The sequence below is a fragment of the Peromyscus eremicus genome, chromosome 6, assembly GCF_949786415.1.
Source record: "Peromyscus eremicus chromosome 6, PerEre_H2_v1, whole genome shotgun sequence".
Taxonomy (NCBI): Eukaryota; Metazoa; Chordata; class Mammalia; order Rodentia; family Cricetidae; genus Peromyscus; species Peromyscus eremicus.
Genome location: NC_081421.1, coordinates 11,903,373 through 11,928,651, shown reverse-complemented (window position 1 = coordinate 11,928,651; position 25,279 = coordinate 11,903,373). Strand labels below are relative to the sequence as shown.

The following is a 25,279-nucleotide window of genomic DNA, read 5'->3' as shown; positions in this document are numbered from 1 at the left end:
TGTATTTGGGAAACATTATTAATGATTGATATTAATGAACTTAGGTAGGGTAGACTTAAGGAAAGGAGGGGACTGAATAAAAGAGATAGAAACTTAAGATATCTATTTTCAGTGGGTTGGATGAGGAAATTAGGAAGACAAAGGAGACCAATAAGTGGCCGCAAAGGTCAGAGAAGAAAATCAGAAACATATACAAAATAGAAGAGGAAATTCCACAGTAAGTAAAATAAACAGATTCTTCAAGGCAATTTCAGAGGATAGAAGAGGAAAAATATAACCTGAGTAACTGTCAGTAAGTTCTGACATAGGAGGATTCAAAAGAAGCCTGCAAAATGGAACTAAACCTTAAGCATACAAGGCATAGTTATAGAAATGATATGAGAAGATACTTTCCTATGTAGACAGACTGGATGCTAAAAGAGAATGTGCTCTAAGATAGTGTTAGAGCCCACTGTACACTGGAGAGGAGGACATTTGAGCTCTCCTAGAGATGAGGAAGCTGAACTTCATGCACATAGCAAGCTGTCAAACCCCTCCATCAGTAAACAGCTGCTAGTCTGAATGCACCTGTCCTCTCACAACCCACATGCTAAAATCCTGGGAAAGTACAACCCTCAGAGAGTTTCGTGTGATGGTATTAGGAGGTGGGATGTTTGGGGAGGTGATGATATTATGATTGTGGAGTCCTCAAAAAATGGGACCAGCAACCAAGTAAGAGGCATGAGGGAAGCTGCTTGCCACTTTCACCATGTCAAGATACACCAAGAAGGTGCAATTTGGAAACCAGAGCCCTCACTGGACATGGAACCTGTTGGTGGTCTTGATCTTGGCCTTGTCATCCTCTTGATCTAAAAAGAAATAACTTTATGGTGTTTCCAACCTATTTCACTCTACAGTATTTTGTTAAATAGCCAAATGGACTAAGGCAATGCAGGAACAGATTATAAAAGTAGGGCTGAGCACACAGTCTACGATTCTCACACAGCATACCACACCAAAGCATAATCTAAAGAGGTGCAAAAGTGCAGAATATTTGCCAAAGACTCTTATAAATATCAGTAAAACATTCTTATAGTCCTCTATTAGTAGCTGCACAACTTCTGGACAATGCTATATAGTTTTGTTTGACCTCTGTCCAACTCCTGAAACAAGAAATCTTAATATTAAATATTGCCAAGCTATACTCATGACCCATGTGCTCTACAAGTAAAACAGAATATTCTTTGTTCCTCAAAGAGTAAGAGAAACAAAATTTTTAAAATATTGTATAATAAAATCATCCCTTAGATAACATTAAAGCTAAACACTGTGAAGAGACAGAAAGATGACAGGAAAGCCCCATCCTCATCTTGGAACCTGTTTTCGTTTTCTCTGCTCAGAAAGATAGCTGCCAACACATAAGGAACTGTCTGGCAATTCTATGACTAAGCACATCTGCTCAAGGCCATTTCTCACATGGGAGAGATTCCAAGAGACACCATGAATCAAAACTAGTGGTACATGAATTCCAGATTTCCACAGCATTTTATAATAGAAGACACAATATTATTCAAATTGAAACATGAAACATCTGAGAAAAATCTGTTATCTCAGTTAAAATAAAACCATTACCTGGCAAAAGTACATTTTAAAAATAAGCAGAATATAAAAGTTACTGCCAACATACTTTTGGAGAAAAAAGTATGCATTTATAAAAATGTCTTGAAATGAACACAATGAATATACATAAACTTCAATTTACATAATTTATCTATTACATTCACTATGATAGCATAAAATCAAGAACTACATTTGTATAATATCAGTTCTTATGTTCTTCAATAAAACCATTTACTTAAATAATTTCATGATCAGTTTTAAAATGTCTGAGATTTTATTTAAATATTGACAGCACTAAACATTCTATCTTTATCACTCATTGAAGTTTTGAGATTATTGATAATAAAACAGACAGAAAGGGCAATATAGCTTAAAGGCTGGATCTGTAATACTGTAATAGAAAACACAGAATGTCTTCTGATATGAACGGTACAATGCTTCTGTTTACTATATCAAAATGTTTGATCAGGTGTGCTCATTTGGAAATCACAGTACTAAGTCATCACACCATTCCTGATATATATATATATATATATATATGTATGTAAATAAAGAATATAATACAAAAATTTTCTGCATAATAAAAGCCTAAGAAAGCAGTTGCGCCTCTGAAAGTTTGAAGATCAACGGGCATGAGCAGAAAACCCATATAATTTATTTTATCCTTTTAATAAAGGACAAATAAGTTATTTAATTTGCTAAGTTAATAACTCAATATTTTCTTATCATCTTTCATAGATCCTACAGGTTAGTGAGATGAAAATGTACAAAGTTACATATAATAAAGTGTTAATGATACTGTAACAGACCAGCATTTGGTCTTCAACTGTACTATAGAAGAAGCATGTTGGGTTTTGAAGGGATAGAAAGAAAAAGATTTAGAAAAGGTTATCTTGCCGAGCAGTGGCGGTGCATGCCTTTAATCTCAAAACTCAGAAGGCAGAGCCATGCAGATCTCTGTGAGTTCGAGGCCAGTCTGGTCTACAGAGTGAGATCCAGGACAGGCACCAAAACTAGAGAAACTCTGTCTCAAAAAACCAAAAAAAAAAAAAAAAAAAGGTTATCTAAAGTTATGACATGACACTTGAGTTGAACTTTTAAATTGGGATGACATTTGTTAAAGGAAGGAATTTTAGACAATCTGAACAATTTGAGCAAAACAAGCTACAACATGGTTTGTTCGGAAGAGTGAAAATAGTTTAGAAAGTTGAAGTGGGGTCAGGCCATAGAAGACTGTCATTCTGGGCAGTCATTGACATGAAGCGGCATAATCAAATTTTATTTTTGAAAGATGTACCAGGCTTTGTTGACTCCCCATGGGAGCCTTTACCTTTTGGAGGAGGGGATGGGGATGGGGGAGGAAAGCTGGGGGGCGGGAGGAGGGATGAGAGGGGGATCTGTGCTTGGTATGTAAAATGAATAAAAAATTTCTTAAACAAAAAAATGAAAAAAAAAAAAAGAATATTTTAAGTAAAGAACACAAGGGGCCGGTGGGATGGAAAGCCAGAGGGGGTTTCTGCAGTGGCTTACATGGGAGGGGTTCAACGAGGGCAGTGACAATAGTGACAAGAAAGTGAGACACTTTAGAGTTGAGAGGCAGAACAAAGTACGATGTCTCCTGCTTTTCTGAACTAGCAACTGGATGGCACCACTTACAAACAGAAAAAAGGCGTGGAAGATAAAACAATAAGCTCAGCTCACAGCCCATTGTGGTTTAAGTATCTCGGAGCCCCTGGGATGGAGATAACCCAGAAAACTCTGAGTTAAGAAAAACGTAATGGTATCCCTCTCAGGAACTACTGAAGAAGTCAGGGATGAGATGGCCAAACAATGTGAGGGGATTATGTCACATCACTTATAAACTTACAGAACTTTTGCTGGCTTCAGAGATCATGTTACATAGTTAAATCTTCAATAATTTTTGGGAGTAGTACAAAGGAGTAAACTCAAGGTTTTGTATTTGTCAAATAAGTACCGTATCACTGAATTACATACCCACTCCCAATTCTCAGTCAATACTGATTAGCAAGTTATACATTCCTTATGTAAAAATAATATCAACGTATGTCAATGAGTGGCTAAAATTAATTTAAAAAATATATTATCTGGAGACCAGATGTAGGGCACGTATCTTAACACCATGTCAAATCTACAGTTACTTAAAATTATTTTAAATAAAGTTACTTAAAAATTGTTTTAGTTCTTACCCCCTTTTGTTTTTCTTGTCCTTTCAAAGACACCCACGGGCCAGACTGGGTTCTCACAGTCCAGACTAGCTAAAGAAGACATCCACAGGTCCATCAGGCACCTTGGGACACTGGGTGGGTAGGTGCCATTATGAAGAGCAAATATATGGTGGAGAAATAGGAGACAGAGAGAAACAGAACAATTGGTGTGCTGTGGAGAGAGGCAGAACTGAAGAAGCGAAGGTGGTGACGAACAGGCTAAGGTGGGTGGCCTGCTTGCTCTTCACCTGGGGCCAAGGTAATGCCAGAGCCTAGGGCTGCTGCCAAGGGCCATATCTGGGTCCAGGTACTGCTGCAGGCGGAGTCTGTGTTGACATCCATGACCCATGTTGCCACCAAATGCTACAAGGATGCCCAGGGTCTGGGCCACTACCTGTGGCCATTTGGCGTCCATGAGTTGTACTCCTGCTGTGGGCCATGCCTATCTGAGTAGCCTGTGCTGCCACCCAGGGACATGATGACATCTGTGCCTGAGCTGCTGCCAAGGGCCATATCTGGGTCCATGGCCCTACAGCAGCTAAGATCTATGTTGATGTTTGTGGCTTCAGTAACCACTGAAGGCCATGAGAACATCCAGGGTCTGTTCAGCCATCTGAGTCCATGTTGGTGTCCAAGGGAGTCCATGTTGGTGTCCAAGGGCCATGCTACTGCTGGGTCCATGCCGAACTGGATGGTTTATGCTGCCACCTGGGGCTATGGTGACATCCAGGCCTGAGCTGCTTGCTATCTAGGGCCATGTCTGGGTTCCATGGCCCTGAAGCAGCAAGGGTCTGAGTTGACATCCACAGCTTGTGCTACTACAGGGGGCCACAGGAACTATGCATGTTGAAATCTATGGACCATACTAAGCAGGCCTCACCCTACACTGGCCCTGCTCCTCTCTGGATGCTGCAGCAGGAGAGCTGCCCCCACCCCCCAGCATTAGGGAGAGATGGCTGTACCCCTTACCACAGGCATGAGAGACCTGGCTCTACCCCTTGCCAGAGGGAGGGCAGTCCCAGTAGCCAGGACTGACCAGCTCAGCTACCACCCAGACCCACCTCCTGGGCCTTGGGTTGGTCCACCCTAACATCTACCCTACCTAACTTGCATGAAGGGGTTGATTGTGCAGAGCGATAGCCACAGGATCTCCATGACTCAGGGCAACAGCAGGATATCTGAGAGGCGTTTTGGTGAGGTTCCAGTGATGGTGGTGTGCCAGAGACCACACACAGGCCTTGAACCAGGGCAATGACTCACTACAATGAACATTCAAAGGTGGGGCTGATTGGACATAAGGATATACTATGTGACACCACAGCTACCAATGCCACTAGCAAGAATGAAGAGGTGCTGGAGAGAAGGGGAAGATGGAGGATTGAGGTGATTTTTGTTTGTTTTTGAATTAACTTTGGGGGGAGGTTTCTTTGAGGGGGGATGCTGCAGGGGTGATGGGCAGATATGGAGGGACTAGGAGGTGAGCAGGATTGGGGTTCGTGATGTGAAATTCCCAAAGAATCAATATGTAGCTTGGTCTGCCTAAGGGGCCCCTGGCAGTAGGATCAGGATCTATCCCTGGTATGTGAGCGGGCTTTTTGGAACCCAGTGCCTATTGTGGGATGCCTTGCTCAGCCTTGATGCAAGGGTAGGGGCTTGGACCTGACTCAACTGAATGTACCAGGCTTCTCTGACTCCCCATGGGAGGCCTTACCTTTTTGGAGGAGGGAATGAAGGGATGGCTGGGGGGGGCGGGATGGGGGGACAGGAGGAGGGAAGAGAAGGAGCTCTGTGGTTGGTATGTAAAATGAATAAAAAATTTCTTAATAAAGAAAAAAATAGAAAAAAAAAGGATTATGTTGTAACACAAATCTTAAAAGGTCTTATTAGTAGAAAAAACCCCAAGCCAGATATTGGGATGAATACGAAAGATCAGAGAAGCAGAACAAGCCACAGCCAACCTCACCTCACCTCACCTCACCAGCGCCTCAGCCAATCCTGTTTCCATGAATCCTCAGACTGAAAGCCTCTGAGTCCTCACCCTGAGGGTCTTAGTTGAACTTCTGCTTAGCTCCTGTCTCCTCACACATTATATACTGTTCTCTGCCCAGCCATGTCACTTCCTGGGATTAAAGGCATGTGTGCTTCCCAAACAAAGACAGGACATCTCAAGTGCTGGGATTAAAGGTGTGTGCCAACACGCCTGGCTCTGTTCCCAGTGTGGCCTTGAGATCACAGAAATCCAGACAGACCTCTGCCTCCTGAGTGATAAGATTTAAGGTATGTGCCACCACTGTTTGGCCTCTATGTCTCTCTAGTGGCTGGCTCTGTCCTCTGATCCCCAGATCAGTTTATTAGGGTACATAATACATCACAACATTGTTATAAAAATATTCTTTCAAAAATAAAACTTGATCATATCATTTCATGCCAGTGACTGTCCAGAATGGCATCAAGTCTTCCATGATCTGACCTAAGACCATTCCTCATTTCAATTTTCTGAACAATTTTTGTTATGTTTGAGACGTTAATATGAACCTGTATGCCCGTGTTTCAGGCCATCTTTAGAGCAAATCCTTTTACACTGATAAAACCCATCATTCCTAAAAGATACACTCAAATGACTATATATATATATATATTAAGATAAGGTCTCACTGTTAGAACTTACTATGTAGTCTAGGCTGCTCTCAAACTCAGAGATCTGCTTGTCTGCCTCCCCAGTGCTGCAATTAAAGGTGTGTGCCACCACACTTGGCTCCCTTTCTTTCAAAGACATATCCAAGATGCAGAATTGGAGCCTACTAAGCTGGATATGTATTATAAGCAAATATAATGAAATGAAAAAGCACCTACAGAGAAATAATATAAAATTTCAATTAAATGAGTGAGTGCTAAGTAGATCTGCAAGGATAAAAGGGTAACACTGTGGTGTAATGAAGGAGAACACTTTCCTGGAGAAAGCCAAGTGTAGCCAGAGTACAAATTTTCTGAGAAATAGAATAATGATCAAAAGGCATAAAGAAGGAAGCAAGAGGTTTTTGAGAAACAGCAAAGTGACACTTTGGGCACTTTACACTATAGGGTTAAGGAGGGCCAGGTGAATAGAGGTTGTAAGAAAACAGACTGAACAGTTTCATTTGCTATGGCAGAGTATCACCAAAACTCTCAAAAAGGAAAACAAAAGAAGCTTTAATTATAAATTCACATGATTTTAGTTTTTGGAATCATATTATCAGACAACAAATGAAGCTATGTTTCAGTGTGAGTACAAATGTGTTTAAAGAATTTCTAATTTACTTTTTCTTGGCACGGTAATATAGAGCATTTCAAAGCTGAATTTTGGTAATGTCAATATGCCCATCATTCAGAATCTGTCAAACTTGAAAGCAACATCCTTTGCCTCAAAGAAGCATCTGCTTATCCTTATGTTCCTTCAAATCTGTGGCAGGAAAAGCAGGCATAGTTTTATGTATACAACTCTCAACTGGTTAATGTTGAGCTATAGAACACCATTGGTAAATATTATAGCAAAATTGGGCAGTGCAACATTCAAGACCTTTTAGGCTCCAGAGTACCACCACTAGCATTATCATTCTCAACTCATTTAATCTCCAGTTATAGTCTTTACACCAAATGTCCAAACATCAAATGAATCTTCCACACAGATGTCAAAAATCAACATACCCACTCATCATCCTTTCTTTTCCAATCAGCTCTCATGCTTGATTCTTTATGGCTGTGAATACTGTCTGAGAGCTAGGCTTAGCAGCTCACTAAGATTAGCAATGAAAAGATTATGAGCTCCAACTTGGCTCTTCCTTGAGTCTGTTGGGAAACCCCGGGTGAGACAGTTCAAGCCTTGTTTGGCTTCGTTTCTTTATAACATTAAGAAATTTAAAAAAAAAAAAAGCTATTAAGATGCTGTCTGCCAGTTCAACTTGTAATAATTTATCTTAACCTCTAGTCCCTAGTTCTCCCATTTTACCTTTCAACATGGGATCTTCCATATCCACTTTTATTTCTTAGTACATGACTACAGGTCATTATTTCTTTCTTCCAGGATCTGTGTCTGCATTCTAAGTCATCCTACTATGCTACAGATATTTTTCCTTGCAATCTTTTCTGGGCCTTGAATTCAGAGTTAAGCACACTGTTAGATGACTCATTGTTTTCAACTATCATGACAAAGCTTTCAGTTGTGTTTGGTGGTCCCTTTTCTTTGTTTTTAAGTTCATGTTAAATTGTGATATATGTTGTTAGCACATGTTTTTACACTAAAGATCCCTATTTGTGTAATGTAAACATTTTTTTGATCTATGTTTTGGCATTCAATTATTGATTTATATGAAATACTCCAATGCTTGTTGTTGATGCCTAGTTTTCTTTCTTTCTTTTTTTTTTTTTTTTTTGGTTTTTTTGAGACAGGGTTTCTCTGTGTAGCTTTGCACTTTTCCTGGAACTCGCTTTGGAGACCAGGCTGGCCTCGAACTCATAAAGATCCGCCTGCCTCTGTCTCCCAAGTGCTGGGATTAAAGGCGTGCACCACCACCGCCCGGTGATGTCTAGTTTTCTATACATGTAATTACCACATTCCTTTGGTGACAAACAAGTAGGCTGCCTGCTGTTGGTGGATATTGGATTGCACTGTGAAGCCCAAGTTTGCATTTGCATTAATTAAATAAAATTAACCTTGGGTCAGTAGGCTGACAGAAAGTAATTATAGGGCGTCAGAGGGCATCAGGAAAGATAGACTAATACACAGGAAGTAGTCAGGAGGGATATGGAATAGCATGGAAGGATGATCTCTTTGGAAGACACCAACAAAGAGACAAGGTTAGCTAGATGCTACTTCTCTTCTCTGAGCTTGCAGGTTTTCACCCCAGCCTTCGAATCTCCAATCTTATTTATAAATAGAACAACAGAGATTTAGTTAAAGCTACCTTTAGTGGCAGCAACAGGGCCAGTGCCTGCAGGAACAGAATTCCCACCAGACTGTGGCCTGGTGGCAGGCCACTACCAGAGAAGCAGGTCCTTAACTGCACAGACTTAACTGCTGGCTAAAATAGCAGTAGACTAAGACATAGCCACTGTGTTGAAGTTAAACAGCAGCCTGCAGTTCCCAACTTCTACAAATAGCCACCATCCACAGAAACAATGACCAACTAAGTTAGGGATTATAATTGCTGGAAATGTTTTTATTTTAGAAACAAATAAATATATGTAATACATACTTTGTTCTTGTACTATACATACTAAATATGGATACATATCTCTATACCTAAAATGTCTATAATGAATATAGACAATTATTTAAAAATTGTTGACATATATAAATGAATATTATCCTAAAGGATTTCATTTTTATATTCTACTTTGAATCTATACGTATGTATATGCACGTGTACACACACAAACACACACACACACACACACACAGATTGACTTTTTTTGAGACAGAGTTTACATGGGCTAGCCTCAAACTCACAATTCTCCTGTCTCTACTTACTAGATGCTACGATTATAGGTACGTGTCATCACACCAAGCTTCTATCTTACATTTTGACATCAATTTTTTCAAGATAAGGTTTTCTGTACAGTCTTGGCTGTCCTGGAACTTGCTCTGTAGACCAGGTTGGCCTTAAACTCAGAGATCTGCCTGCCTCTGCCTCCCAAGTGCTGGGATTAGAGGCATTTGCCACTATCTCCCCACCCAACATCAATTTCTGAACACAGCAGTTTATAGGTTAAGGATCCCTAATCCAAAAATATGAAATAAGAAACACTAAGAAATCTGAAACATTTTCAGTACCAAGGCAACATAACATGTGGGAAATTTTACACCTGGCCACACGTGCTCGCTTTCAATAAAAATGTTTGTAAACTGAAGATATTATATTAAACTACTTTCAGACTCTGAGTGTAAAATATACAAAATTAATTAATTTTGCTTTTAGACTTGATTCCACTTATAAGCTATTTCACTGTGTATGTAAATATACAAAATTCTGAGAAAAAAATTCAAATCTGTAACTCTTCAGTCATATTGCTTAGCTTGCATTTTCCAGAGTGCTGTGACCTCTGAATTATTTGCTCACAGTCTTTGTCCAATTATCTTTGACTCTTATTTATCAATTTTTCCTATTTTGGCTTATATTTTAAACATTGAATTAGAAATATTTTCTTACAATGTATCCATATTTTAAAACAAGAAACATTACTCCATGAATATGTACACTATTCATGTTTTAATGTACTAGTTAAGATGAATTTAAGTATAAAATTAAAAACAGAAATATTTTCCTAGCAAAATCTTTAGATTTTATTACTAAAAAACTCTGTGAAGTCTTGCTTTTTAATTTAGATATTAAACCCATAAGCCTTTATAAAAATAAATGTGGAAAGGAAAACTCTTATAAAACTTTCTTATAGATAGAACTATTCCCAACATGATGGTTCCCTACAGACTCATAATGTTAATTCTGATATACTACATTTCCATGAATATGTTTTGTTTGATCAATCTCACACTTAAAAATAACAGTAAGATTTTTTTCCCTATATAATCGTCTTGGTAATTGTCTTACTATTTATCAAGGAGAAACTAGATTACCATACCTCTTTCAGTCTCTTCAGTCTCTTTCTCTCTCTCTCTCTCTCTCTCTCTCTCTCTCTCTCTCTCTCTCTCTCTCTCACACACACACACACACACACACACACACACACACACACACACACACTCTAAGTAATTTATTCTAACTTACATTAATTTGAAATATAAAGATGTGGGAAAATATTCTCACTAAATAATTGAAGTTTCTCATTCTGGTGTAGTAGTTCTCAATTTTGTTTTGTTTTTAGATTTTCTATTTCTTTGCTGAGATTTTTATTTATTTACTTATTTTGAGATTTTTTTATTAAGAAATTTTCTATTCATTTTACATACCAACCACAGATCCCCCTCTCCTCCTGCTCCTCAGCCTTACCTTCCAACCCACCCCCTATTCCCACCTCCTCCAAGGCAAGGCCTCCCATGGGGAGTCAGCAAAGCCTGGTATATTCAGTTGAGGTGGGTTCAAGCCCCACTCCCCTGCACCAAGGCTGTGCAAGGTGTCCCACCATAGGCACTGGGCTCCAAAAAGGCTGCTCATGCACCATGGATGAATCCTGATCCCACTGCCAGGGGGCCCCCTAAACAGTTCAAGCTAAATAACTGTCTCGCCTGTCCAGGGGGCCTAGTACAGTCCCATGGGGGCTCCACAGCTATTGGTCCACAGTTCATGGATTTCCACTAGTGTGGCTGGCTATCTCTGTACATTTATCTTCCCATTATGATCTCGATGTCCCTTGCTCACAGAATCCCTCCTCTCTCTCATCAACTGGACTCCTGGAATTTGGCCTGGTGACCGGCCATCTACTGCTGAGATTTCTTAATCTATCACTGCAAATTTCTATTTCTGTAATTTTACTTATTTATTTTGAGTAAGATGTCATGTGTTTGTACATGTGTGTATATAGATATATTTGCCCCTATAAACATGCACACATGTGTAGAGGCCAGAGGAGAACATCAAATCTTTTCCTCTACTGCTCTCTTCCTTATTTCTGGTCTCCCAAGGAAGCAATGCTCCCCATTTTCTCAGATAGGGTAAAGGCCACAAACCCTGCCAATTTTCCTCTTCTCCCCTCTCCAGTATTGGTGTTGTAGCCATGCACAGCTATGCTCAGCTTTTTTATCTCTGCTAGGGATCTGAATTTAGGTTCACATGCTTGCAAATCTTATCCATTGAATCATCTCCCCAGTCCCTATCATTAAATTGTTTGAAGCTGTTCCTAATTGCTTACTGATTCATTTTGTTGTGCTTGTTTAAAAATCTTTGCCAAAAAGAAGGCACAACAAACAAACTAACTAAACAAAAAAAGGATAGCCAATTTATATCAACGAAGGAGTCAAGTATAGCAAAAATATGTGCACTCAACATTACCACACCCAATATCATTAGATCAAAAACTACTGGTCATAAAGGCCCAGACTTCAAAACAACAATAATGGGTGACTTCAATAATATTTTATTCTCATCAATAACTAAATCATCCAGATAAAATAGACCAACAAAGAAACTTCAGAGTTAAGCTATACTATAGATCAAATGGACTTAATAGACACCCACAAACTATTCTACCCCAAAGCTGCAAAGTATACATTTCTGAATTATTAGTGAGTCACTAAAGGAATCAGGAAGGAAATAAATTCTTAGCATCGAATAAGAATGAAAGCACAACATACTAGAACTTGAGGGAAACACAAAAAAGCAGTTATAACAGGAAACTTTGTAGCCACAAATGCGTACATTAAAAAATTAGAGATCTCTAATAAATTATCTAATAAAACTCAACGTCTTAGAAAAGTTTATCTCCAAATCAGCACAAAGAAACAAATGATGAATACCAAAGTTTAAATTCATGAAATGGAAAACTAAAAGAACAATACAAAGGATTAATGAAACAAAGAATGGGTTCTTTGAAATGGACAAAAAAATGACAAATGGTAATCCTTAGCAAAACTAATCAAAAGATCTGTCAATAAAATTAGAGATCAAAAGGGGATGTTACATTATAGCAGTTTTCAATGATAATTACTAGTGAATATTCTAAATTTATATTATAGAAAAATCTAGATGCTATAAAATTACTCGTCTTGAAATCTGTTTGTTTTTTTATTTGACATAGTGTTAGGGCTGAGTGTGTAGCTCAGTGGCAGTGACTAGCCTAGCCTCTGCAAGGCGCTGGGTTTGGTCCCCAGCAACGTTATTCCTCCATCCCCAATCCCACCTCAATCCCATCTCAAAGTTGAATGTAGCTCTGCTGCTCTTATTCCTCTCAATACATGTATAGTGTTTCACAGATGAAAAATGTGCTCACGGGGGGTTGGGGATTTAGCTCAGTGGTAGAGAGCTTGCCTAGCAAGCACAAGGCCCTGGGTTCGGTCCTCAGCTCTGGAAAATTAAAAAAAAAAAAAAAAAAAAAAAAAAAAAAAGTGCTCACGGTTTTTTTAAATCAACTTTGATACAATTTAAAAGTCATCTGAGAAGAGGGAAAATAAAGGAATTGCCTCTACTAGGTTGGCTTTAGGCAAATCTGTGGGGAATTCTCTTGTTTAATAACTGATGTGGGAGGACCCAGTCTTCTGTGGGCAGTGCCATTTCTGACCAGGTGGTCCTGAGATATGTGAGAAAGCAGGTTGAGCAAGCCATGAGAAGCAAGCCAATAAGGAGCACACCTGCATGGTCTCTGCAATAGTTCCTGCCCTGACTTCCCTCAGTGATGGACAGTGCCACGGAAGGGCAAGCATTTAAAACAAACCCTTTCTTTCCCAAATTGCTTTTAGTTTGAAGTTCTATCATAGAAATAGAAAGCAAAGTAGGACAGGAAGTCAGTGGCTATCTATACGAGGTACATCTTTTTCTTCCCAATCTCAGTTCCCCAGTCCCCTACTGGTACTTCCTGTGATTATCTGCTAAAAACAACAGGTTTTGGAGCTCCTTTTCCTCAGGCAGAAGTCCAAGGAAAGACAAGCAGTAGAACACTTTTCTAGGGGAGTTAGTTTTCTCCTGTAGCACTGGTTTACTATCCCTCCACATACATGTCATATTGTCTCCTGAGTGACTGCTTTCAGTCTCTTCTCATGGCCAATGCTCATATACACAGAGTGTTTGTGGTAGAGGTTTAATAAAGAAAGGAAGAAAACAGATGGGACAATCTATGGCAATGTAAGGAAGTTCCCCCGAATGAATATAATTAATAATAAAAACTAAGTTCATGTCTAAAAATACCTAAGATGTTTTCGAAGTTTCTCGATCTCCATATTTTGTTCAGTTACTGTTTTCAGGAAGTGTTGGTTAGTCTGCCATAAAAACAATCAAAAATATTCAGTATTAGAACATTTATGAACTGTATTTTCAAAGATGAGATAAAGCATATAAGCAAAAAACAAAACAAAAAAATAAAGATTCTTGATAATTACGTTTTTTTCAGGGCAAAATGTAACTTTGGGTCTTCCTTTCTTACCTTTACTTCCATGGATCCTGTTCCAACTACCTGAATCTGAATTCCTGTCTGAGGGCTTTCTCTGACTGAGTTTTTACTCATCTACATGTGCTGGAAACTGAAAAACGTTATAGATTTTAGAATGAATAACAATATTGATGGGACTGAGATATAAGTAATGCAAATCCCTGCGTTCATGGGTGGGATAAAACCTATGTCTATCACTGGGATTAAGCTCTAGAAACATGGCTAATTTAAATGGTTTATTTTAAAAAAATGAAAATCACATGTATTTCCTGGAGGAAGGCACATGCCACAGCACTTCAAGGTCAAAAGCTAACTTGTGGGAATCAGTTCTCTCCTGTCACATTGGTCTCAGGGATTAGACTCAGGTCTTCAGTCTTGGCAACACTACCTTTCCCACTGAGTCATCTTTCTGGCCCAATTTATATTATTTTAAAGTCAACTGAAAAAAAAAAAACTTGACAGAGTCTTGTTATATAGCTCAGACTGATCTCAAACTTTCCATCCTTCTGACCGCTTCCAGGGTCCTACGATTACAAGAATATTCATCTGTGCCCAGCTTATTTGCATTTTTGTGCTTTATTTTCATTATGTGTATTAATTGTATAAAGTAATGGGTTTCATTATGACAACTAAATGTATAAAAAGTGCTTCAATCAGATTTACCCCATATATTATAATTTTTTGTGGGAGCCCACAGAGGCTATCTAGTGAGAACTTACTCAGGGTCAGAGAATCTGAGCTTGCTTTACTCAGCAGGGCTGCATAATGGGATGATTTGCCCACGGGCGTGTTCACCAGGTGTTTGGAAGGGTCTACACTTGGCTGTATAGTGTGCTTTGATCTTGCAAGGGGGAGGTCTTTTGCCTCTCTCCTTGGCATATTATAAAAAGTCCTTTTGAATACAGAACTGGGCTGTTGGGTATTGACCCATGCCTTCCCGAAGCTATCCTGTGTCTCTGTCTCTCTCCTCGTCGTCATCTAGGTCTATCTTTCTAATATTTCCTAATTCCTCTCTCCTGCATCCAAGAACCCTTCGATAGGTGGGAGGAGGTCAGAGCTGGACTCCAGCAGACTCCCACAATTTCTTAGTCTGTTTTCTCCTTTACTCTTTTACATCTCTATAATCCCTTTAAAAATTAATATATGACATCATTTCCTCCCTCTCTCCCCCCCCCCCCCCCCCCGGTCCCATATTCTATCCTGTATATCCCTTTCAAATTCATGGTCTCCCATTCTTTATTATTATTATTATTGTTGTTGTTCTGTGTGTGTATGTGTAAATGCAACCTACTGAGTTCATTTACTGTTGCATATATATATATATATATATATATATATATATATATATATAATTTTAGAAATGGCATTTATGATTGGATAACCATTTAGGGTACTCATCTCTGGGGAAGACAAATTTTTCTCTAAGCTCCTTTCAATCACCTGTAGCTATTCATCTAGGGGACATCTGTTAAGTCTATTTGGCCCCTTGTATAATTTCACTCTGAAGTTTGTGTTAACTTTTTCATCTGGATGATCTATCTACTGATACTGAGTGGGGTACTGACATTTCCCACTATTATTACATCCCTTTATATCTAGTGATAATTGTTTCTGAAACTGGGTACACCAATATTTGTTGCATACATATAAATGGCAGTTACATTTTCTTTATGGATTGTTCCCTTTGTCAATATGTAGAAATCTCCACCTCTTCAGATTAGTTTTGGCTTGAAGTCTACACTGCACATATGGGTTTTTGCTGTTGTTAATCCTAGAGGGTTGCTTTTTTTTTTTTTCCTGAGTTGAACATGCAGGATTCGTTCCTAATTCTTATTTGTTCATCTTTCCTCGTGAAAATTATTCTTAGGTCTCATGATTCTCTTTTCCTCATTTCTGCTTTGGGATAGTTTAAATATATTCCTTAGTGCTGCCTTAGTTGGCATGTGTTGCTTTCAGTTGTGTTCATCTTGGAAGGTCTTTATTTCTCCATTGATTTTAAATAACTATGTTGGATATGATAATCTTAGTTGGCAGTTATTTACTCTAAGAGACTGAAATAAATCATCCCATGTTTTCTTGGCTTAGAGTTTCTCCTGAGAAGAGAGGTCTGATGTAATTCTAATGAGTTTGTCTGCAGGAGCAACTTGGGATTTCGCTCTTATAGCTTTCACTATTTTGTTTTTGTTCTGTACTCTTGGCATTTAACTATAATGTGACATGGAGATATTCTTTCTGGTCCGATTTGGAGTTCTTAATGAACATGTTTTATACATCTCTGTTTGCTTTTTTAATCTCAGCTCCTTCTTTTTCCCTTAAAATTCTTCAGTTTTGCTAGTTATTGAAAACTGTGGTAGTTATTTTTTAAAAATTATCTCTAACTGCTACCAGGAATTAATTCTATAACTTACCTTCAATTCCTGATTCTGTATTTCTATTTGATTTATTAAGATTTTTAATTCCTCTCTTTGAATTATCTTATTCTTTCCTTTGATCTAAACTCCTCCAGTGAATTTGTCAGGTTAGTGTACAGTGCCCTTTAGTTTAATAATTTATATCCAGAATTAAAAAAATATGTTTTCTTTGTTCAAAGTTCATGTTTCATGAATTTTTTTCCTTGAGCTCAATGAGCATCTTAGTAAGAGTTACTTTTATATTCTCTATCTAATGTATCTACAGAGATATATATCTAAACCCCATCCCCTTACTTAGGACTGATTTCTGAAGATTTATGTGGTTACTTTGAAACATCTTTGTTTTTTCTCTTTTTTTTGGTGACTGTTTTGTTTTCTAGACATGAAAGAAACAGGAATCATCCTGGGCCTCAAAGACCAATGCCTTCCAAAAGAGGACCTCCACCAATCAGCTTGGGAGGTGTCCTGGACTATTTTCCCCTCCCTAGAGAGTGTGGCAGCAATAGCATTTGTGTACTTGCTCTGAGATGAGGGGCAAGGCACTGTGGCATGCATCAGTCTATGTCATAACCCTCCATTCCCCCAGACAGCTACACTGTGCTGGACAAAGCACGAAGACTAACAAGACTAACACATTTCTGGGAAGCTCAAAGAAGATAAGGTGCTGGATGCAAAGATCTATTCTTTCCTGCAAGAGGAAGTCAGAGCTGAGCTTTCACTCATTAGCTGGTAATGAGTAAGGTGATAGACAGGGCCAATGACATTAACTAGTCCCAGCAGCAGCACACTGTCTAGGAATTGCAAGAACTCTAAGACAAACAAGATGGATGGAAGTCAATCTTTTGAGACTGAGGCTCTAGATGTACACACCAATCTCTTATTTCCTCTGGAGGAAGCTGGGAGCTACAGAATCTTATTTTTGATTATATCATCCTATGGTGCTACCCTGGGAACCATTCCTGTAATAAAAACCAAAACCAACCCACTAGTTTTACTGAGTCTGGTGACATCTTCTCCTGGGATGCAAGAACTTTTCAATGGGTTCTAGATTGCTGAATCAATGTTTTTGTGGGGAAAAGGAGTCAGTTCTTTCTACTCTGACACCTTCCTCAGGTTTCACTACAATAAACTTTCTTTACCCTACACTTATTACTTTACTGTGCATCTAGAGGAGCCTAGTAAATGATCTTTTTAAATGGGAACTGATCGTCTTTTATAGGGACTTTTGTTTTGATCTTGACTTAGATCTGCTCCTGCAACTAAGCTCTGAATGCTCTTTGATTTGTACACAATTGTTTCAAGACAGCCTTCGTGCTTAGTAGTTAATTGACACCTACGATATACATTAAGAAAACTGGGAGCTGGGCAGTAGTGGTACATGCCTTTAATCCCAGCACTCGGGAGGCAGAGGCAGGTGGATCTCTGTGAGTTCAAAGCCAGCCTGGTCTACAGAATGAGTTCAGGACAGGCTCCAAAGTTATACAGATAAACCCAGTCTTGAAAAAAACAACAAAACAAATGAAAACAAAAAACCCAAAAAAGCAACAACAAAAAAACCTTGTATTTTTTGTCTGACACTACGAAGTTTTTCTTTGTATAAAGACAGGGTCTCTCTCATTATGTAGACAAGCATGGTTCTAAACTGAGAGAGAGCTGCCTCTCTTTGCATCTGGATTTAAATGCTGGAATTAAAGGTACCACCATGGTTTACTATATCCCATGAATACTCAAACATCCTTTTCCTATGACTTTCCTTAAAAATATTTAGGGGTTATTGAGACAATAAGGTATCTGTAGTAGGAATCTTCTACAGTCCTGGGAGATATAGTGAGAGAAATGATAAATAATTGTTACATTAGGTTAAAGGACTAGTTTCCATGTAGAAATAAATTATTAAAAGCCTCTCTTAATTACAGAACTCAGCAATCCTTTTGTCTGGGAGCATTTAACTCAAATTTTAAGACTCCTCAGAAATATATTGTAATAGAACCAAAAAAACAAAAACCACACAAACAACTTATGATTAGAAATTCCAAATATTAGCCAGGTGTGGTGGCTCATGTCTACAATCCCAATACTAGGTAAAGGGAGGCAAGAGGACTGTCAGGAGATTGAAGCCAGCCTGAGTAAACTCAAGCTAGCTAGGATACAGTATGAGCCGATGTCTTAAAATAACACAAACAAAGGAGATCCTAAAAGTTAGCACAAGAGACATTTGAATAAAGGATAATAAAACAGTGCAATAAAATGGGATGACTTACTTTTGATGACATAACTCTACTCTTAAGCATAGATATTGTTTCGGTATTAGCAAGAATTAGCAGAGTAACCAGGGAAGAATGAAAAGCAAAGGGAGGGATCACCCAGAGTGCTATGATTCTATTACTCAACAATGAGTAAAAATAAAATTCCAAGATGGTAAGGAAAATAAGAGAATTAAAAGTAGAACTGAGAGGCTGAATTGTATTTGTTTTAGAAAAATGTAGGTGAATTTATATATATTAGGTTAATGTTGATAGTTAAATTTACAGATAGTTCTTAGTTTAATTTTTTTTAAAGAAGCAATTCATCCATTCAATAAAGAGTTATGTTAATTTTATCACATTTCTGGCTGTGGGTGATAAGAAACACTAAAAATTAGGTTACGTGCACTACATTCAAGAATTTGATGGTCTAGATCACTCTATTCTCAAGAGACCTTGTCAAATACCCTAAGAGAGTTTTCAGATTAGGATGTAATTCAAATACATGTTGGTTGCATCTTCAAAGGGTACTGTAAAGTATGCTCAGTTACTGAATATGTAAGAAAATCAGAAAAGATACTGCCTATATTTTTTTTTTCTCTTTGGAACTGAGGATCGAACCCAGGGCCTTGCACTTGCTAGGCAAGGGCTCCACCACTGAGCTAAATCCCCAACCCTGCCTATATGTTTTAATAAATACAACATGATTTTTGGCTTGTTGTGAATAAACATAAATAAATATAGTTACAGTTTCTAATTTATACAAATTAGGTACAGGAAATGTTTATTTCTACTTACCATTTCTATATTCTCATTAGCAACATGAAGTTTCTTGGTTAGTTGTTGAAAATTATTCAGCTGATCCTAATAGGAAAGTAAGGTGAGTCCATAGTGTTTTGTTTAAATAAAACTACTACTTTAAATAAAACTAAAATCAGATTCAAAATCATATACTTAAATTTGTATGACATCAGCACTATATCTTCTATCGTCTAACTTAGTGTCAAATAAATAAGAAAAAACTTTCAATGATTGAAAATTTAAAAAGGAGGCAATGGTTATACTAATGATTTATGTTTTATGTAAAATCATTAGTACAAATTTATCCACTGGTAAATACTATTTTAAATATAAAAGATAAGCACTTACAAACATTTGTTAAGTGACTAGAAATTTCAAAAGCTAGAGAGTACAAGCATGACACTTGAAACCACACATTCAAACATATCCAAAATGAGTAAGATAAACTGTGCAAAGGAACCACTGTATTTATTTTGCAACGGGTATAAAGCTCCTCAATTATAAATCATTTGATCAGGTCATATGGCCCATTTATTTATTTATTTATTTATTTATTTATTTATTTATTTATTTATCTATTTATCTATTTATCTATGTATGTATGTATGTATGTATGTATGTATGTTTTGGTTTTTTGAGACAGGGTTTCTCTGTGTAGCTTTGTGCCTTTCCTGGATCTCGCTCTGTAGCACAGAATGGCCTCAAACTCACAAAGATCCACCTGCCTCTGCCTCCCAAGTGCTGAGATTAAAGGCTGCTGGAATTAAAGGCGTGAGCCACCACTGCCCGGCCATATAGACCTTTTAAACATTACCTATACAAATAACAAAGCTGGAACAGGTTGTTACCATGTTAGATAGCATGATTAATAGGCAACCAGTGAAATAGAGATTAAGTATTATTTGTAAAGTTATTTACAAAAAAACCCACAAATGATATAACTACAGTAAAAGAATGATCTTATGTGAAAACAACACAATAATTTAAGAGCTTAGTTGTGGCCTTGAAGAATTTTATTAAAAGTGGTTTATATTAGATCTCAGAAGTACAAGTTCTATAGAACAGAACTTACTTCAAACCAGAGCATGAATACAAACTAAAAAGACACCTTGTAAATTACAATATCATATAAATATCATTAGGATTATTCAGGCAGAAATTCACTATGATAAGAGTATTCACAAACTTGAACTTGGAGAATTAACAAATAAGAGTTAAGATAACCCACTTATTTAAACAATACTTCTCAAGATCTACAGAAAATGCTCAGAACTGTAATCTGTCCACAGTACTCAAATGTACTTAGCAGTAAAAAAAACCCACAGAAAAACAATAAAGGTAGATTTCCCAATAGGATAGGTGGTCTTTATGAAATAGTTTTGTTAATAGAAGAATAAAGCAAAATCTAGATGTTCAATGTAAAAACACTCTTGCTTTAGACAGAAAGACGTCCTCAATGTCTAACAAAACTTCTTCCTATGATAAAACTGTATTATAATTAATTTCTAGTCAACATACTGGACATCTATGATAGTAATCGGTCACATTTAATAGTGTGAAACTGCTATCTGACAGTGTTGTCACTGTATCTGAGCAAGTTGCTCCATTCACCCTAACTCAATGAACACTTTTTGTTTTGTTTCAAGAAAGGTAGGAAATTAAGCAATTAAAACTCGAGATCAATTTATAAAAAAAAAAAAATCTTTTATTTCTTCCCCAAACTAATACACCTTTTACTTCTAATCACATTAAAACGATAACATGCAGAGAGGCAGTTCTTTAATTACTCATCTGTTTAAAAGATTCTGAGATATATTTATTGTTAAGTAATTAATTAAAAAAACATGAGACTTAGGAATTTCTTTCCAAACCAGTTTTATTTTTCATGATTTTTATGATTTCTGACTGATATTTAAGAAAATCATGAAACCTAGGTTTACCTTTTGCTTTCGATTTTCAAATACATGAATCTGGGCTTCAGTCATATGTTCCTGGTAGAGTTTCTGTACACTTTCCAACTCCTGAGAAGCAGTCTGCCAGAGTTCGAGAGCCCAAGTTTTCTCCTATCAAACAAACAAAAATTGATAGTTTACATTAAAGTATCAGCAGGCATTTAATGATAGTATAAATGGATCACATTCTTTTACAAATGTGTTTTTATAAAGTTACAAAGTAAAGCTAGAATGTATATAAAGATGGTAGTCATGCATTTTTTAATGATGGGAACACTTTCAGAGAAATGTACTTTTAGGGAGTTTAACCATTCTGTGATCATAACAGATATACTTAGCACAAACTACAGTGACTAGTCATCACTAGGTGATTATATGTAGTCCACCATTGACAGAAAGGGTGTTATGTGGCATGTGATTGTACTATAATAATAAAATGATTTAAAAATTTTAATAGTAATTTAGAGAACAAGTTTCAAAACTATATAATTTTCTTATTTTGAAATTTTAGAGATTTAATAGCTAAAATTAATGTTATCAGCAATACATATTAAAAACTACTCTATTTGTTCTACAAAAAAGTACAAATTAAGCTTTGACATTACTAAAAGAGAAAGTTCTGAGAAAGTTCAGTATGATTTTCTGATTGTAAAGAGTGCTAATTGGCCGGGCGGTGGTGGCGCACGCCTTTAATCCCAGCACTCGGGAGGCAGAGCCAGGCGGATCTCTGTGAGTTCGAGGCCAGCCTGGGCTACCAAGTGAGTTCCAGGAAAGGTGCAAAGCTACACAGAGAAACCCTGTCTCGAAAAACCAAAAAAAAAAAAGAAAAAAAAAAGAGTGCTAATTGTATAAAATTAGGAAAATATGGAAAACAGAAGCAATAAAGAACTACTTAGAACTTTAGGTATTAGCCCTGGTAATAAATACTACTAATACTTAGATATAATAATCTTTATAAATGTTGACTCTGTTCATATCTACACATTTTTTATAAGTGTGCTTCTGGGATACAATTTTTTTAAGTTTTTCTTTTGGCAAAATTATAATCACATAATGTGTTATGTGTTATAAGTGATTAACACTATTTCACTTGGCATTTTATAGTGAGATTTTTTTTTAATTCACCAATTAACTTTTTAATACAGTCTCACCAAAGTATGGTAAGGGGGCTCAAGGTTTAAGACTTTCAGAAGATCTTGAGGTCAAAATTAGGCTCACAACAATAGGAAGACACTTGCTATGTGCTCTAACCTGTCACAATGGAATTTTCTAAAATATATAATATGTCATTCCTGTGCTGAGGTCTGGTAGAAAGTATGCTTATATCACTATTCAAAAAGTAAAACTTGTTAATTTACAGTAGACTAAATATTGATAGATATAACTCACAAAAAGTATTTAGGATACTATAAAAGGTAAGCAGTCTGGGTAGAGTATTAAAACCAAAAGGCTAAGAAATGCTAATTTAATCCACTGAGACCATAAAACAGCAAACAGCCTAGTGTCCTTGCCATGTTTTGACTAAGAATGGAAAACAAAACACAAAATTTTCTCTTTGTTGTTAATGGAATGATAAATGTCCCCCGTGGGCACCTGTCTTTGGACTCTGGGTCCTCAGTTGGTGGTACAGTTTAGGGAGGTTATAGAAACTTTAGGAGATGGGCCTTGTTAGAGGAAGTCATCACTGGGGGTGGGTTTTGAAAGTTTATATCTTTGTCCCACTTTCAGCTTGCTGTCTGATTCTGGTGTGTAGTTGAGATGAGATCTCTCAGATTCCTGTTCCTGCTGCTGGCCCCATGGCTTCCCTGCCATTATGGAGTCTAATTCTCTAGAACCATAAGCCAAGGAATTCCTTCTTCTTTAAGTTGTTTTTGGTCATTGCGCTTGATTACAACAAGAGAAAAGTAACTCATACATTCTTTGTCTCTAAAGTCTAAGCTTTGGAATTCCAGGTGAAGGCTAGGGAATTACTTCTTGTATTCCTGAGTAGGTAGGGCTAAAAGATAGGCATTTTTGGTCTATACTGAGTATACTTTCAGAATATAGGATTTTAAGTTTCTATAAAATGATTACTAAAGTATAACATGCACTCAAAAAATGTACAAATGACCCCCCACAATCCCTTGATAGTGTCATAAACAGTTTCAAAGTTTTTTTCTTAACCCACAGAGCTACAAAGTAGAACAGATACTCAAACTCATACAAGGCCTGAGATACAGGGATGTAAAATTATAAAGTGAAATAAAGTTCCCTTATGTACAAATTCACAAAAAATATAACATTGAAAAATAAAATACACAGGACACACAATATCAGAAATTTCAAAAACTATGAAGGAAGAAAAAAAGCCAGAGGAAGTATAATTTTAGAAGGATAATGATGTTATAATCTTTGAAAATTGAAAATGGTATCAGAAGAAAACACACAAAACAGGTAAATTTAAGGAAATTAAATCACTGATTACTCTTTTCTTTAGAATTTTCTTTTAACATTAATTATTCTTAAAAGACAAAAATGTACAAATGTCATATGATTAAATTAAAATATATTTGAAGCTGTATTTGTAACAGTGAGGGTATTTATTACAAGTTTCAAGTCACAGAAAAATCAAGTGCTATAAATTTTGTTAGTCTGTTCAATACCAAAAAGTCAGCCCAGAAATAATATATACAAGTGACATTATATAGACTTAACAGGTTATATTTAGAGTGTATATGTATTTACATATATGCATGTAACAACAATTAATGAAAAAAGGTGATCAATTTGAAAGAGAGCAAGGGTTTGGAGTAGAAAAGGGAAGAGAAGGGAGAAATGATGTAATTATAATATCAAAAATGAAAAAGTCAAATAAAGATTTATACATATTTCTGAGGACTTTAAACTTAGTAAATACAAATAATATGTCACTTACTTGGTTGGCTAGTTGCAATTGTTCCTGAAGGTTCCTCACAGTCTCATCATCTGCACAGATGTCATTTCCTATCCCTGTGCCAAAGGGAAGGGCTTCCAATTGCTTTTCAACAGCATCTTTTAATTTATTGTGCAACCTTTGTGATAAGCAGTCAACATTATATTCATCTTAATAACAGTAAAATTACCACGGGGGGGGGGGAGTGTCATTAAATCAACATGGGTCATGCATAATTCTTTGTACAAAATCATTTAAGTAGACTTCAAATGGAAATAGAAGGGCTAACCATTAAATATTATATGAATAAAAACATAAATATTTTCTTTCTCTTTTTAATTTTTATTTTTTTCAAGACAGGGTTCCTTTTTTAAATTTTGGTTGGGATGGTAAGAATGCAACTTAGTGTGGCCACTATTGAAGCTGAAAACAGAACTATTGTATGATCCAGCTATACCACTCCTGGGGATATACTTTGTTGGGATCTAAGTCAGCATATAGCAGATACACTTTCATACCATTTATACTGTGGCAATATTTACAACATTGAAGTTGTGGAACCAATCCATACATGTATCAGCAGATGACACAAAAACTGAATTTTACTCAGCTTCAAGGAACAAAATGGATGGACTCTGACCCACGATAATATTCCAGGTTAAATTTAGATTTTAAAGAAATACGTAAGGCATAAAAATAGGAGAGACTATTTGGGAAGAGGAAGGAATTGTGCGCTCCAATATTTGTGGATATTTGCTTTTACTGTTATTGTGAGCAAATACCTGACGAGAAGCAGTTAAAGGAGGAACGGTTTATTTTTCTGGTTCATGACATACAGACCATATTACAGTGGGGAAGGCATGGAGCAGGTGGGTCCATGGTAGTATAAGTATAAAGCTATGTACTCAACTCTAAGTAGATCAGAGAAAGCACAGAAATGGGAATGCCAACACTCATCTGGCTTTCTATCTTTCCCTCTTTATTCAGTCCAGAACTCATGAGGTGTTGCTGTGCACATTCAGTGTGTCCCTCTCTGGAGAAGCCTTCATATAAAATGATCCTAAAT

General features: G+C 37.0%; 1 protein-coding gene across 8 annotated transcripts in view; it reads right to left on the bottom strand.

Moving 5' to 3' along the window:
* The window catches only part of Sclt1 (sodium channel and clathrin linker 1), a 115,991-nt gene that overhangs the window by 66,976 nt on the left and 23,736 nt on the right, over positions 1-25,279 (bottom strand). For 6 of the 8 annotated variants that reach the window (XR_009379733.1, XR_009379732.1, XR_009379734.1 and 3 more), the window contains 4 exons: positions 24,217-24,352; positions 21,291-21,413; positions 19,348-19,413; positions 13,655-13,725 (listed from right to left, as the gene is read on the bottom strand). The exons of 1 other annotated variant lie outside the window; for it this stretch is intronic. Coding sequence is in view for 4 of the 7 variants with exons in the window: in XM_059265148.1 (XP_059121131.1) it covers positions 13,655-13,725; positions 19,348-19,413; positions 21,291-21,413; positions 24,217-24,352 (396 nt within the window). In the remaining 3 variants the exon portion in view is untranslated. The remainder of the gene's footprint in view (positions 1-13,654; positions 13,726-19,347; positions 19,414-21,290; positions 21,414-24,216; positions 24,353-25,279) is intronic. One more of the 8 variants, XM_059265149.1, reaches the window with a different exon arrangement.